Source organism: Macaca nemestrina (genome assembly GCF_043159975.1).
Source record: "Macaca nemestrina isolate mMacNem1 chromosome 6 unlocalized genomic scaffold, mMacNem.hap1 SUPER_6_unloc_1, whole genome shotgun sequence".
Lineage (NCBI taxonomy): Eukaryota > Metazoa > Chordata > Mammalia > Primates > Cercopithecidae > Macaca > Macaca nemestrina.
Genome location: NW_027257564.1, coordinates 250,019 through 265,826, shown reverse-complemented (window position 1 = coordinate 265,826; position 15,808 = coordinate 250,019). Strand labels below are relative to the sequence as shown.

General features: G+C 48.9%; 1 protein-coding gene and 1 long non-coding RNA gene across 3 annotated transcripts in view; one reads left to right on the top strand and one right to left on the bottom strand.

Annotated features, from left to right (window-relative positions):
- The window catches only part of LOC139361089 (uncharacterized), a 130,665-nt gene extending 116,691 nt beyond the window's left edge, over positions 1–13,974 (top strand). Inside the window, exon 4 of the long non-coding RNA XR_011618644.1 lies at positions 13,890–13,974. This is a non-coding gene — a long non-coding RNA (uncharacterized lncRNA). The remainder of the gene's footprint in view (positions 1–13,889) is intronic.
- Positions 4,825–15,808, bottom strand: part of LOC139361088 (disco-interacting protein 2 homolog C-like) — a 163,381-nt gene continuing 152,397 nt past the window's right edge. The window contains exons 5-7 of one of the 2 annotated variants that reach the window (XR_011618642.1): positions 11,661–11,778; positions 6,835–7,041; positions 4,825–6,437 (exon numbers count right to left, since the gene is read on the bottom strand). Coding sequence is in view for 1 of the 2 variants with exons in the window: in XM_071089556.1 (XP_070945657.1) it covers positions 11,678–11,778 (101 nt within the window). In the remaining variant the exon portion in view is untranslated. Of the gene's footprint in view, positions 6,438–6,834; positions 7,042–11,073; positions 11,779–15,808 lie in introns of those variants that run through there. The other variant, XM_071089556.1, reaches the window with a different exon arrangement.

The window sequence follows — 15,808 nt, the reverse complement described above, 5'->3', positions numbered from 1 at the left end:
CCTTTACGCGTGCACCTGTTTCACGCATGTACACCTGTTTGTGCATGTGCCTGTTTCACACTTGTGCCTGTTTCGCGTGTGTGTGTGCCTGGGCATTCCCCTTGTATTGCGTCATACGTTGTATTTTACAGATTGTTTTTTTTCAGTTTGTATCGTGAGCTTGTAACGACGTCGTGAAGAAAAGAGGGGATCCTGGCAGCCTTTGGCTCTGAGAAACGTGATGTCACGGGAACAGATGAGACAGCCCGGGTGAGGCCGGCAGAGGCCATCGTGGCCTGGGAGTCCGTGCACATCCACTGTCTGTCGCTGTGTGACAAGTGACCACAAAACTAGGGGCTTAAGGCAAAGTACACGTACGACTGTACAGCTTCTTCAGGTTGCAAATTCAGGGCAGCCTTGCTGAGCGGCTCTGGCCCAGTCCCCCGGGTCACCGTGAAGATGCTGTCCAGGGCTGCAGCCATCTGTAGGCTCAGCTGGGCTGGAGGTTCTGCTCCAGGATGCCGTGCTGACGTGTCTGCGGGCAGAGGCCTGGTCCTCCACACCTGGCCCCTCCCAGGGGCTGCCAAGTGCATTCCTGCCCAGGGCCGCTCCTTTCCCCAGAGACGTAGCAGTGCTGGTCTTATGCCCAGCGTCAAGGTGGCCGGGTCAGGAGCAAAGACTTGTTTCCCCTACTCGGCGACTACTCCTGCAGGGCTGGGCGACAGTGGAGGTCGCGAAGGAAGGGGTTCGCTGAAGACCGTGCTCTGTGACTTGACGGGTGTTCCTCCCAGGAGGGTGAAATGGAGACTGGACGCCGGAAGCAGCATCCTGCGTGACCCCACGTGTAGTGGGCTCACAGCAGAGCTAAGTCCTTCCTTTACAGATACTTTTCAGAGTCTGCCCGCCTTTAGATTCTCTGATTAACGTGTCTGAGGAGGGTCCCAGGAGTCTGCCACCTGCCAGGCCAAGGAGGTTCCCTACATGTAGCTGGTTCCCTGACACCCTGAGAAACGTGACTCGAGAGGATCACCCGAGTTTCCTAAATGAGTTACCTGCCTTCTCTTCCCTTTGCTTTCATGCCTCCCCCAGGGTGGGTCAGTCCTGTCAGCCGCAGCGATACCTGCATGCTGGGGTTCCAAGGAGATTGGGGGTGTGTGTGGTCCCCCAGGGAGATTCGGTGACTGAGGATGCTGTCATAGCAGCCAACATGTCCCTATTGTTTTCACTTCTAATGAAGTTCAGTTACTAGGTTTTCTGAGGCACAATGATGTCCTTGTGAAAAATTGGTGATCAGGGAAGCAAGCAAGTGTGGGAAAATGATCCTGCCCTTAAATCTAAAAAATGATGAAACAGCAAAGAGCCCTGAAGAGCCCATGAACCTCCTCATGGGGCAGTGAGGAGACACCTCAGTAATGGCTTAAAAAAAAATGAGATCATACTGAAGAAAAAGTACACTAAATTTTGGGTCTCCTATGGGTAAAGAGATTGTGGTTTACATTTTGGAGGCATGCATTTATATACTTATTTTTCTTTGCTGGATTTAGAATTAGTTGAAATAATTGTGTTTTTTAAATTTAAAAAAATGGGGTATACGAAGTTTAATCTCTTTGTGACATTTCTGTACTGTGAGACTCCACATACAAAAGTGAAGCCCAGACTGTCTGTCTCTAATGAGCCAGAGAGAGGTGGTCATCTCCTGCAGGCCGGTCTGGTCTCCAGGCATCTGGCCATCCTCCCAGTCTTGGGCACACCTGCATCACTGGTGCTTCCTGCCAGACTGTGACTCTGCCCAGGTTTCAGGAGCACCCGGAACAGTTTTTCTAGGGGCTCCTGCTTTGTCCTGGCTCCTGATAGCACAGGCTTTTGATGAAGGACTCTCCCCACTGCTAGGTAAATTGGTGATTGCCCCACAGTCTGTATTTCTTGCATGGGGCGCAGAGCGTCTGGGCGTGGTGTCGTGGCCCTGGAGCCAGCTCTAGGACTGCCCGGCGGCCTTGCCTCCGCCCCTCATCTGGGAACAGGGCGGTGGGGAGGAGAAGGGAAGCAGGGTCTTGCCCCTTCTGCGTCTCGAGAACATGGGAACACATCGTCCCATTGCCTCGCACCATTCACAGCCCAAGCTTGTGTGAAGTATTATTTTATAACCTCCCCTGACAATGATGTATTTTATATAAGCAGCACATAAAGTGGTAATTTAATACCCTATTGAGGAAGATTAAACAATAAGGAGCAGATATCACTGTAGAAAAGTTACTTTATCCGGGAAACCTTTATCTACTGCAGGTGGATGTGAATCATGGCTTCCTCCTCGGTGGCTCCTGACGAGCCTGTGAGATTCTGTCCTGTTTGCCACTGTTAGTTATAAGCTACACCTTTCCTTCTATGATGTTAGTTACAAGCTCTACCTTTCCTTCTATGATGTTAGTTATAAGCTCTACCTTTCCTTCTATGATGTTTATTTCTTGTCTGTTCACCACTGTTACAGTTATAAGCTATACTTTTCCTTCTGCGATGTGTGTTTCTTGCCTATTCACCACTGTTCGTTACAAGCTATACCTTTTCTTCTGTGCTGTATATTTCTTGAAGGCATGGACTAAATCCTAATTCCACAGTATTTGATGAACACGCTCAAGAGATACTTGTTTGAATGAATGGATTAATGGAAAATAGAAGTGGTGACTTCACTTTTAATTCATTATGTCAAACTTTGTTTACATGGAAAATTTTATGGTCCTTTGGATTAACAGGGTCTCTGTGCAGGGTTGTTAGAGATTGTGAGAGTGCCTCAAATGACTCTGTGGCTCTAGGCTCACAAAGGTCTTCAGAGACTTGGTGGCGGCACCTGTGTTGAAAACTGAGTTCTGCAAATCCATTCGAGTGACCTGCCAGCACACACAATCCTACTTCCCAATTGATTTCTGCACAGAGGCTTCTCCTGAATGCCCCAGGTGAACGTGGGTTTAGCCAGCACTGCTGGGCTTCCACAGCAAGCCAGGGTGCTGCAGGGATGAGAGACAAGAGGGGCAGGACCAGGATCTTCTTGGGACCCAGTCCCCGTGTGGGGACGCTGCCTGGCCTGGCTCTTCTGTGGGAGGTCAGGGAAATGATGGCATGGAGGGACTGTTGGCACGAGCTGCTTGCTCAAACATAGATCCCAGTTCTGTGTGAGAGGCAAAATAGAAATTTATGTGGATATCATCAGTAACATAGCAAATATGGGCTTCTTCCCTAGGGTGGCTGACCCTCTTCCTCATCTGCTGAGCAAAGGCCAGGCCCGGCCTTCTGGGCCTCCACAGTGAGGTTTTCCCAAGCTCTGTCCACTCCGTGGAGATGGCCAGAGCCAGGGCAGACAATGGGGTGTTTGCCACTTTTTGTTTTTCTTTTTCGAGACGGAGTCTTGCTCTGTTGCCCAGGCTGGAGTACAGTGGTGTGATCTCGGCTCAGTGCAAGCTCCGCCTCCCAGGTCACGCCATTCTCCTGCCTCACCCTCTCGAGTGGCTGGGACCACAGGTGTCTGCCACCACACCAGGCTAGGTTTTTGCGTTTTTAGTAGAGACGAGGCTTCACCGTTTTAGCCAGGATGGTCTCAATCTCCTGACCTTGTGATCCACCCGCCTCGGCCTGCCAAAGTGCTGGGATTACAGGCATGAGCCACCACACCCGGCCAGGTATTTGTCGGTTTTTGAAAGCTACATTTAAAGAATGAAATAGACTGAACAGAATTACTTCCTTTTGAATGTTTAATACTTAATCTACCAGAACACTTAAATACAGTTAATGTATTCAAATAATAAGAAAGAACTTTCCCTCCGTTTCCAAAGCAAAAGTATAAACAATCTTTTACTTGGCAGGGATTTCACTATGTTTCTTAAAAGCCAGCAAGCACTTTTCCTGAAATAGACCCGTCTCTTCCTCTGCATAGATCCTATGAACATTTTAGCTACATTTCTGCTATATCTTGATGTGATAGATTATAGAAAATTCCTTGCTACTGGAACTTCACGATGCTTTCCTTTTAAACATCAAATAGAAAGTATGGATAGTAAATCTCAGATTAGTTGCCATTCTTGGTCTTGGTAGAGCTGCCACCAACAGCCTCTGTCAATTACAACAGAGTGTGTCTCCCCAGCAACTAGGTTTAGATTGCAGACCAAGCCAGGATCACCCAGGATTCAATGCAACGTCTTCCAAAGCTGTAGCCACTGCTCCTGGAAAAGATTTGAGAAGCCCTCCCTTTGATGCCTGTGCATGGCTGTTCTCAGATCACAGCAGCTGCAGCAGCATCTCGGAGGATGCCGGCAGGGGTGTCCTGGGTACTGACTCCACGGCAGGGGCCTGCAGTATCTGAATGAAATGGCCGTGACACTGTGCACCCTAGAGGAGTCCACAGCCACGTTTCAAAGGTGCAGTGGCCCGAGGTGAACCCCAGAGCACTGAGGAGCCTGGAGTTGACCTGTCACAACTCCATTGAGAGAACTGACTGAATTCCGTACCTGTGCGGGCAAAAGATGGCTATTTGCGCTTGGCTCCTTCCCAGGACAGGGCAAGGGAGGTTGTCTGTACAGCTAGTGGGAGCTTGACTCTGTTCACACTCGGGGCTGAGTCACTCTCCTTTCTGTGAGCCCAGGGAAGATAGACATGCCTAGCTTTCCTGGAAGAGGGCCCTTATGAGTCGAAGCTGAGCTTCACGATGGTCGGTGTTGTGGTGTGCGTGGCGGGTTCCGAGTCGGTGTGTGCTGAGTGGGGACCCGGCTGCTGCTGTCGCTATTGGGCTCAGCAGACGCTGCAGGGGACGTGGCTCCTGTGGTACTTGGTTTTCTCCTCACAGAGGTGGATTTCCCTGCGGTGAAGGTGTTGGTGCTGTGACAGGCAGCCTGGCAGGAGGAAAGGTGCTCGTGGGGTTGTGCCCCGAGGTCTCCTTCCTCTTGAGGAGGAGGAAGTGGGTTTGGGACCCTGCTTCCCGCTGCGCTCCCTTGCTAGGTTCTTGGCCTCGGGGGCCGGGAGAAGCTGAGTATAGGCCTGAAACCTGGACCCCTTCCACAGCCTCCGCGGCACTTGTGGTGGTATGCGGGACATGGCCCTTGGAACTCCAAGCCCTACCCTGGCATGCCCGCCCACTGGGGCGTCTCGGGCACCTGCTGTGTGCTAGGCTCCGTGGTGGGGTGGGCGGTAGCAAGGGCTGTGGGGTAGAGTGGACACGGTACGCGGATGATGAGAAGCGTCAGGGAGGCAGTGAGAGCACAGCTGAGACCTGCAAGGAGGGGACTGGCTGTGGGTGTTGGGGCTCAGGGAGCTGCCTCTACCCAGAGCCACAGTGGCCAGTGAGGGCAGAGCAGGGGACCGAGGCCCAGGGAAGCCGTGTGTATGGTTCACATCAGGTGTGCGGGTCTGCCGGGCTGTGCGGCCCTTCTCAGTCCTGGCTGGGCCTGGGGTCCCAGAGGGAACGGAGGGTCTTTGCATCTCCCTCCTCTTGCTTCGCTGCTGCTTCCTGGTCAAGGGATGCTTCTTTATTGCAACTCTGGCAGTTATTCTGCATATTAAGAGGAGTTTCACAAAATCATAGGGGGAGAGGCGGACTAGGGATTCATTTTTTTTTCTCCCCCTGATTTTATACGGAGGCTTCTACTATCCCTTAGTGTGGAGGCAGAGTGCAGATGCTCTACAGTTCTCTGTCCAGGAAGAGAAGAGCTGCTGGGAAGCCACAGAGCTGATCATTGCAATAGCTCTGACATTTTAAAGTGGGAAAATGCTGATGTCTATAATAATCAGAGTAAAACTTCAGTAGCTTCAACATAAAGATGTCGAGATGATCTTAGAGCCATTTCGTCCCTAGATCCTTCTACAGTGTGGAGTGTGACATCTCTACCAGCCGCTGGTCAGTGGCCGCCTGGGGGTAACTGAATGCTTGAAGTGTAAATGAGAACTTCTAATTTTATTTAATTTTAGTCAAATTTAAATAGCTATATGGGCCGGGCACCGTGGCTCATGCGTGTGTTCCCAGCAGTTTGGGAGGTCGATGCGGGTGGATCATGTGAAGTCAGGTGTTCAAGACCAGCCTGACCAACAAGGTGAAATCCCATCTGTACTTAAATATATAAAAAATTAGTTGGGCGTGGTGACAGGCGCCTGTAATTCCAGCTACTCGGGAGGCCGAGGCAGAAGAATCACTTGAACTCGAGAGGCAGAGGTTGCAGCAAGCCGAGATCGAGCCACTGCACTCCAGCCTGGGTGACAGAGGGAGACTCTGTCTTAAGAAAAAAAAAAAAGATTTTAAAAAACTCTACATGCCCCTAGTTGCTTCTGTAGGAGACGGCATGGTTCCAGAAGGTAGACTTTGTGTTGAGGACTCTGCAGCGTCAGGCTGGAGACAGTCTCCCTTCCTAGCAGCGTGGGCCGCTGGGCTGCTCTTCTACCAGAAGGGATGGTGGCGTCTCTGGGAGGTATTTGTGGACTCAGATCTGTGTGGATTAGTGACTTGTGTTACTCACAGATACTTAATTTTATGGGTAAATGAATACCTGGACTGGCTGCAACTTCAGGGCGAGATTCGGGAGTAGGGAGTGAAAAGTGACGACGGAACCCTGGGCTTTTCCTGCCATCCCCAGGAACCGGTCGGGGTGCCTTCTCCTCTGAAGTCCCAGCACGTGGTCAGGGTACCCCTCCCCTCTGAACCCCCCCGGAAGTGATCCGGGCACCAATCCCCTCTGAAGCCCCAGCACCTGGTCGGGGCACCCCTCCCTTCTGAATCCCCCAGCCACCTGGTCGGGTCGCCCCTCCCTTCTAAAGCCCCCAGACCTTCCTGGCCTGCGGTGCTGCTTCTCCAAATTCTGCCCTTGGCTGTTTTCTAGGAATCACCTGTACCCGAGCAGGCTGCGTGTGTCACTTCTTGTCGGATCTGGGGTGTCGGTGAAGCTCATTTATCTTGTCTTCCTCCTCACGTGTCATATCTCACCTGTTGTCTGTCTGAGTTTGTGTGAGTGCGCGTTGTGCGTTCTCAGGCTGTACTTGGTGCTTAGGTGACAAGAACATCTTAGAGCAAGGGACTGTCTGCTCCAAAGGACGCTGTGAATGAATCGAGACACGGTTTACTTGTGGGGTTTAAATTTCCTGGGTGTTGGAGGCAATTAGGGGGAAACAAGGTCTAAAAAAGCCCCTGGGGATGAGGAAGGGAATAATGAAAAAAATTACTCTATACACACTTAGCAGTTGGTTTAATTTGTAGGTGAATTTTGCATTTTGGGAACTACTAAAGCTATTTTTTTGTAGGGATTCCTTGATGAGCTTCTTGTTTTCTGTCAAGTAGACAGTAAAGTGGATCAGTTTTGCCTTTAATTCTGACTGACTAGAATCTACTTCCTTTTTCCCCCCATTCACGTTAGGGTGGGGATTGGACTAGAAGAGCTGTAGGATCTCTTTCTGATCTTAAATGAATTTTTTCTTTACTCAGTTTTTTTTTGTTTTTTTTGTTTTGTTTTGTTTTGTTTTGTTTTTGGTGAGCTGTTACTTTTTCCTTCAATGCACTGTTCTTTGGTTTGGAAAACGGGCTCTATTTGTACTGTGCTTTAAATGTACACAATGGTTCTAAATTGCTACTTTTCGTTAAAGTTAGATACAACATCTTAATTAAAATGTCATCCATAATTGAGGCACAGTCTGAGGCCTGGAGACTCCTCTTGTCACTTCCTTCCAGCCGTGTCTCCTTCCCTGGCCACGTTGCCCCTGGCCACATCTCCTCCCCCCACCACGCCGTGTCTTCCCCCCACCACCTCACCTCTGGTCACATCAACTCCCTCCTGGCCACATCACCTCTGGCCTCACTGCCTGCCTCCCTCTCTCCCTGGTAGCCTCTGTGACTCCTGCTGTCTACCCTCCCGTGGGTCTGTTCAAGGCTCCTTCCCCGTTTTCTGCCGCTGAGTGGGTCTCAGGGCCTGGATGTTTCACAGGATGCAAGTTTCTTCCCTTCCAGCCGCGGGTCTCTGAGCGACAAGTCCAGAGAGGGCATGAAGCTCTCCTTACCCACCTCGGGGTCCCGAGCCTTGACCGCCGACCACCAGGGCTTTTCTGCAGGGTGTGGGGCAGACTCATGCGTGAATTGGACTAAAAAGGTGCTTCCAGGAATCCTTGTTTTAAGTGCACTGGAGCAGAGATGGGGAGAGGGGACCACCGGGTTTGCTCAGAATTGGGCCCTGCTCACAGCCAGTGAGGCAACATAAGCACCTCCTAAATGAAGCATTCCACACACTGATTTTACACATGACGGTTGTGATGGCTGGAAAAGGCTTCACACAACGAGTGAGTCTGAGCTGCATTTGAAGGAAGAACAGGTCCCTGTAGGTGGAGATGAAAGATAAGGGTGACCCAAGCCATCAGCAGCAGCGAGGGTGGGGTGGCGCCGACTCCCCATGGATGGTGGGCATGGCTGAAATGCAGGAGAGGGCAGGGGTGCGAAGGAACAGCAGGGCGGCAGTAAAATTCCCCTGCAGAGAGGGGACGTGACTGAGATATTATCACATGTATACAACTGAGAGATGATCTGAGGATGATTTCTGGGAGCCTATGGGAAGAGCACGTGGTCATCATCAGTTCTCGGGATCTCTTTTTATGAAGTGAAAACAGTCATGCCTCTGCCTATCTTGTGAGCTGTTAAGATCAAATCGGATAATCTTCAGCGAGCCTTGTAAATGCTAAAGGTTATGACAGACTGTTCCAGCCCCCTTGTCTCCACCCTCCTTTCCTATTCGGTAACGTGAACCCTGCTGGGTACCTCACTATCTGCCTGGCTTTCTCCTCCATAACGTGAGCCTTGAGTACTTGCTGGGTACCTCGCTGTCCACCTTCCTTCCTCAGTAACGTGAGCCCTGAGTATTTGCTGGATACCTCGCTGCCTGCCATACAGCTGGCTGTAGAATTGTCAAACGCACTTGACTGGCACATAAACAAAAGTGCTCGCCAGGCCTTGGGAGGGCTTTCTGACATGTGGGTGCCTTCTGTTCCCTGTTAGGCTGGAGCTGCAGGAGCCCTCCTAGACCAGACAGAGGACCAAGGCTGTGGCCTCGGGGTGGGGACTGGGGGATCTCCCTGGGTTTATTGTGTGGGTGAGAGCAAACTTCAGTCCCGCTGTGGCATTGGGATTCAGGGTTCCTTCTGGAATGTTCTGAGTGAGAAACAGGAAGTGTGCACAGGTGCGTCTTCTGCGGATTTTATGGTTATCTTGGGAGAGCACTGGTGCCTCTGAGCTATGAACCTGCAGAACCACTTCTTCCACTAACGGCCGCCTTTATATAAAGAATGACTTACAAAAGATGCCACTTCAGATGGAGGTATTTGCAGGTGTGGCCTGAAAAATGAACAGAATGACTTTCATCTCAAGGAAAGTACCTTACTTTATTCCCAATGATAGACATTTGAGCTTTCCAGCGAATATTAAAATATAAAAATCTTGTGTCTACCACTTTCTCATGTGATTAATGATGATATTGTTGCAGTTTTGTTTTGTTTTGTTTTGTTTTTTTACCTATAACGAAATGTGGAAGCTGCTCATAACTCTGAATCAGTGTTATCTACCCAATGTGTGATTACAAAATCGTGTGCTGGTAAAAACCATTCAAGTGCAAGATGGACCAGTCGACTTAGAAGGAATTGGGGCAGAAAGGTCCAACGACCAGAGCACAGACTGTGTTGCAGACAGCCTGTACGGAAGTGCCACTTGTTATATTTGGCAGCAGAGAATACCTAAAGTGATCTGAAAACACAGTGAAAATACTGCTTCCTAATTGTATATCAGCATGGGGTCGGACTTGCTTCATAAACTTCAGTCACGGTTCTGCAGCCTACTGAACGCAGATGCAGGCATGAGAATCCTGCTGTCTGAGGTGCGGAGATGTTAGGTGTTTTCACAGCAGCACAAACTGTTGCCACGCTGCTGCTTATTTTGGAAAATGGTTTCTTCTTTAAGACTGTGTTAAGATGTAATGACTTTATCCTTGTAAAATAAACTGTTACTTTTTTTTTTTTTTTTGAGATGGAGTCTTGCTCTGCCACGCAGGCCGGAGTGCGGTGGTGTGACCTCAGCTCACTTCAACCTCTGCCTCCTGAGTTCAAGCGATTCTCCTGCCTCAGCCTCCCTAGTAGCTGGTACTACAGGTGTTCGGCACCATGCCAGGCTAATTTTTGTATTTTAGTAGAGACGGGGTTTCACCATGTTGGCCAGGCCGGTCTCGAACTCCTGACCTCAAGTGATCCACCTGCCTCTGCCTCCCAAAGTGCTGGGATTACAGGCATGAGCAGCCACCACTCCCGGCCTGATGAGAAAGCTTTCTTGTGCTCTTTAATAAAGTGCATAAGGGTTTCTGAGACCCAAAAGTGTGAAAACCACTGGCTTAAACCGACAAAATTGTCCAAGATTCTTCAGTGTATCTTCTAATCTGTTGATGGAGAAAGGACGGTAAGGGTTGCTTTACTTTTTGCCTTTCACAACTCAATGGTGCCGGGACAACTGGGGTATCCACACGGAAAAGGATGGACTGGACCCTTCCTCACCGTACAAGCAAAGCTCAACATGGATCCAACGTAAGGAGCTGACTGTGAGACCCATTCTGTCAGTCTGCTGGGTACCATAACGGACACCACAGACCGTGCGACTTAGACAATAGCATCTTGTTTTTTTCCTGGAGACTGGAAGCCTGGGATCAAGGTGCGGGCAGGGTTGGATTCTCTGGGGCCTCACCCCATGCTGTGTAGATGGCGTCTTCTCTGTGTCTTTACAGGTTTCTCTTATGTGCATGGAGCACTAAGGACTGTGTCTAAATTATCTTAAAAGAACACCAGTCATACTGGATCAGGGCCTACTCTTAAGATCTTATGGGACCTAAATTGCCAAGCTAAGGCCCTGTATCTAAATACAGTGACATTTTAAGTTTCTGGGGTTGTGACTTTAACATGGGAATCTTGGCGGGGGGGAGGGGGAATGGGACAGTTCAGCCCATGACACCTTTAGGGGAGAATCCTCGAGAAACTGTTAGGTTGGATTAGGCAATGTTTCCTTGGCTGAGACGTCTAAAGCTATAACAAGCAACTGAAGGGAAAAAGACGGTATCAAAATTAAAAATGTTCATTTCAGAGGATACTATTAAAGTAAAAAGACAACCCACAGAACAGGATACATTATCACGATAAGGACCTGATATCAAGAATATATTTTAAAACTCTTAATAAAAATCCAATTTAAAAATGGACAAAGGATTTGAATAGACATTCTCCAAAGAAAGACATATAAATGCCTTAAAAAGCACATGAGATGTTTAGCTGAATTCGTCATCTTAGAAATGGAAATCAAAACCACTGTGAGATACCACTTCACAACCACTGGGATGGGTAAAATCCCAGTATTGGACAGTGACTTGGTGGTGAATTTGGGAAAACTGAAATCTTGATATATTCCTAGTGGGAAGGGAAGTAAAATGGTACAGTTGATTTGGAAAAGTCTGGCAGTTCCTCAGAAAAGTTAAGCATGAAATCACCATACGACCCAGGAATTTCACTCCTAGGCATATGCCCAAGAAAATTGAAAACATTTTTACAAAAAAAAAAAATCTTATGCAAGAATCTTCATAGCAGCATTATTTGTAGTAGTAGAAACAGTCCAGGTGTCAAGAGGTCACTCACTGTGAGATTCCACTCACCTTGGACGTGAAAGATGTCAGCACCGAAGGTCATGCCAAAGTACAGATATTACCCCGAATGTCTGGATCGGAAGGCCTTGGGTTGCAGAAAGGTGGGAGTTCGATATCAAAGGACAGCCTGCAATGCAGAAGGGGAAATGGATGTGCTGGTTGGCCAGCTAGAAGAGTCTGTGCACAGCCTGGGACCCAGTGCAGACACAGAGCTGACATGGGCAATGCAGTGACACGGCCACGGTGGAAGTGGGCAAAGTTACAGGCTTCAGACCGATATGGAGGGGCTGGTCTAAAACAATCCTCATTTTCCTTTAATCCTAGCAACTGCTGGCTTTTGGGGGTGGGGAAGTGAGATCTGTGGTGGCCGCGAGGAGAGACAGGGATTTTAATTAAACCCCTCTTTCTGGGAGAGGGGAGTAGCCTTTTCTTTAGGACGGTGAGCATCGTCATCTCAGGCAGCTCAGGCTGCTGTAACGAAACACCATTGACTGAGTGGCTTATGAACAACAGGAATTTGTTTCTCACAGTTCTAGAGGCTGGAAGGCAGGATCAGGGTGCCACATGGGTGGGTTCTGGTGTGGGCTCCTTCCTGGTTGGCACATATCTTCTCTCTGGCCCTGATACAATGGGAGGGTGAGGGATTTGCTGGACCCCTTTGTGAGGCACAAATCCCATTTAAGGGTCTCCAGCCTCGGGAACTCATCACCTCCCAAAGACCACCTGACAGCATCACATTGAGGGTGAGGATTTCAACCTGTGTTTTGGGGGGCAGGCAGTTCGTAATCGTCACCCTCTTTGTGTATTTCTGACTCAACATTGAGTCTGCATTCGGCTCTCCAGGGGACAGAGCCTGTGTGGACACTGAGCAAGGTCAGAGCTGCAAGCATGTGCACATCGGGGGCAAGGGAGCTGCCAGGGGTGTGAGAACGGGGTTTCAGCATCAATCGGAGCTGCTTTCCTGGCAAATGTACTCATAAGCTATCCTGGCAACATTTGCTTTTCACGAAGAATTGATGAGGCAGTGGGGGCAGCAGGCGGTGTTGCCAGAAGCTTGGAACTGATGGGCAGCAGAGAAGGGGCAGAGGCCACGACCTTGGGGTGGTCAGCAGTGCCAGGTGTCTGCCCTCCAGGCCTCACTCCTGTGATTGTGCGGAGACTGAGCCGACTGGGGCTTGCCGGCCAGTGTGGCTCTCATGCAGGTGATTATCGGGGTTGCTTTCTATGTAATGTTCCCTCAACCTCATGCCCCCCCCAACAGTTTCTGTGCCTAGCAGAAATGATGCTGTGTTTCCTTGATGAAGCCTTGAGTTTCCTGTGGAGATGTAGGAATAGCATGATTTGGCTCACGTCAAAATACTTTGCAGTGAAGCTGCACGGAAGAGGATTCTAGGCTTCCATTTGACGTTTTCAACAATGCCTGCGTGTTACAGGACCATCTTGCTTGTTAAAAAGCACCAGATGAAAAAGGCTAGTGGTTAATTATGGAGACGTTTTACATTAGCACAGAGACGGTGGCTTGAGACAAATTCAGTGTAACGTAGGTGTGCTTGTAAGCCGTCAAACGGACCATCTCTCTGCTGGCGACACATGTTCTCTGGTATTGGTTTTTTTCTGAAAAAGGATGACTGGCTTGCGGTAGAGTCGTTCCAAAATTCACCTGGAAGGTGTCCACATGGTGCTTTGTTTTCTCCTGATATTCTGGGCACCACGAGGAAGTATTCCTGTCTTCAGCACTAGCAGGAGACTTTTCCTGAATACCTGCTCCTCTTTGGCATTGTGGGTGTGAAGGGGTCAGAGTGACCCTGTCTTCATGGAGCTTTGAGACACTAGGGGGATAGTGTGGCACAAGTGTCGGGCTCAGGTGGGACTCAGGTGGGACAGAGGCTTTCCCCAGAAAACAGCTGCCGATTCCAGGACGGCCCTCCTGCATCATGTCTGAATTAAGGCTGTTCTATTGTAGCAGGGGTGTCATGTTAACTGGAAGTGCGCTTTTGTTCTGGGCAGTAAGTAAATTAATTGTACATTTGCCAAGGACAGTGAGGTTTGATTTGATGAATCCAGTAGGGAAAAGGAGAAGGGGCTTGGCTGGGTGGGGACGTGTGTGATGGGAGCAGCCATCCAGGCTGTTGGGATGGAGGGGCCGCGCCCGCATTTCCATGGGGTCTGTCGCTGTTTGTGCCACTAGACCTGAACCTCTGTCTCTACAGTAGTAACGCATCATTCACGTCCCAGCAGGCCAAGTCCTCAGGAAAATGGGGCCAAAAAGTAGAAAACCATGACCGTAGAAGGCAACGGCACGTGACTGAGCTTTCTGGGTTGTGCGTCCTTGTGATAAAAACAGTCCTAACTGAGCTGAACACCAGAATGAAAACGAACCTTCCTCCGTGCTGAAGTCGGAAGAGGTGTGCTTGGCTATCCGCAGTACCTGCCTGTTTGGGCGGTGATTACTGCAGGTCACACGTGCTGTACAGGAGGAGGGCAGTGAACTCTGGAGCCAGGCTGGCCGGGTGCAAGTCCCAGTTCCATGGCCAGCTCTGTGATCTGGGACAATTCACCTATGTCCTCTGCCTCTCGGTTTCCTCCTCTGTAAAAGGGGGGTAATAGTAGCATCTATCTGAAAGGGCTATGTGAGAATTAAACGACCTTGTAAATGTAAGGGGCTGAGAACAGTATCTGCTCTTGGTGAGCAGAAGGATGACCAGGAGGTGACCAGAAAAATACCCCTTTTGAAGCCTCAATACTGTTCTGTAGTGAGCAAAGACACAGCTCCTCTGTGGACGAAGCCATTAATAGTCGATACTGGCAGGCAGAGTGTAGATTCCTTCAAATCAGAAATTTGAACTCTGGCCAATGACTGCTGTACTGATTAAATCTTAGGATTTGTTGTTAATGGTAAAGTAGTCTACAAAAACAGAAACAGTCTGAAGGAGTTTGAGAGGGTGTGGGCTCAGCTGCAACCTCTCCTCCCAAGGCCGTTGGTCAACATCATCTCCAGCCCTGTGGAAAGACAGAAGCAGTGAAGAAAATGTCGGACAAACATTTGGTGTGTTTGTACACTTCTCCCAGAAATCCTAAATGCTTTGCATGTTTCAGCTAATAATTCATTAAAATGGATTATGCTGACCATTTTATAACCTACTTCACTGCTCTCCTGTCTAAATCCATCCCTTTGTGACAAATTTTTTTACACTTGGCTCATTTTTTCAATTGTGTTTGCTGTCTTACTCCCATGTAAAGGATAAATGTGCATGTTTATGTTGATTTGACTGAGACAGCTAATGCTAAATGTCTCTGTTCCTTGAATGTTGACTTGTGATGGTGTCATTTAAGTCTCTTCTTTTACTCCTTGAGTCAGCAAAATATTCCGTGTTACTTTGAGCAAAACTTGCTCATTAGTGTTATGGAGAGTATGAAAGCAAATGGAATAAGTTTCCTGCCTTCAGGAGGATTGAAATCTCAGTTGGTATGACAGCATGGATGGGAGTCAGCTCAGTTTGCAGCTTTTAAAACATGTTGGAATCTTTCCTCTGCCACTTTTGATGGTGAGACCCTGAGCAAATCATTTCCACAAGCATCATGATCTCCATCTATGACATGGAAGTAAAAATAGCAATCTTGACAGAATTGTTATGACTACAGACGTGTACCTAACCTCTTATTTTCTGCCTCCCGATAGAAGATATTGTAACTCATCCCATTTGAGAGCAGGTGGTGATCACCCCATCCTGTGAGATTCAAGTATGAGTATCTGGAATCCCCCATCTGCAGGTGAGGAAGACCCAGCAGCCCTCACAATGTCTTCTGGAAACTGGATTTTGTTTGAAGGGCGAACTGACTCCAAGTTTCTTCTGTTTTCACGTATTGTCCTTCCTACGTCGCTCCTGGGGTTTTTCCCTTCCTCCCGACCTACATTAACCTGATAACAGCCAGCTATGTTTTCTAGAATTCCCCTAAATTGACTCATGCCAAATACTGAATACAGTAGATTGTGAGGGGTTCATTAAATCACGATAGAGCATCCTAAGAAGGAAAGTAGACACCTTTGTTCTTAAAGGGTCTTCAGCTATCCCACCCTGGAGAAGGTTGCTGATTGCCTTTTCTCCTCGGGCAGTCTTGTTACTATGCATCACTTCTTTTCTCTGAGATGGAGTCTC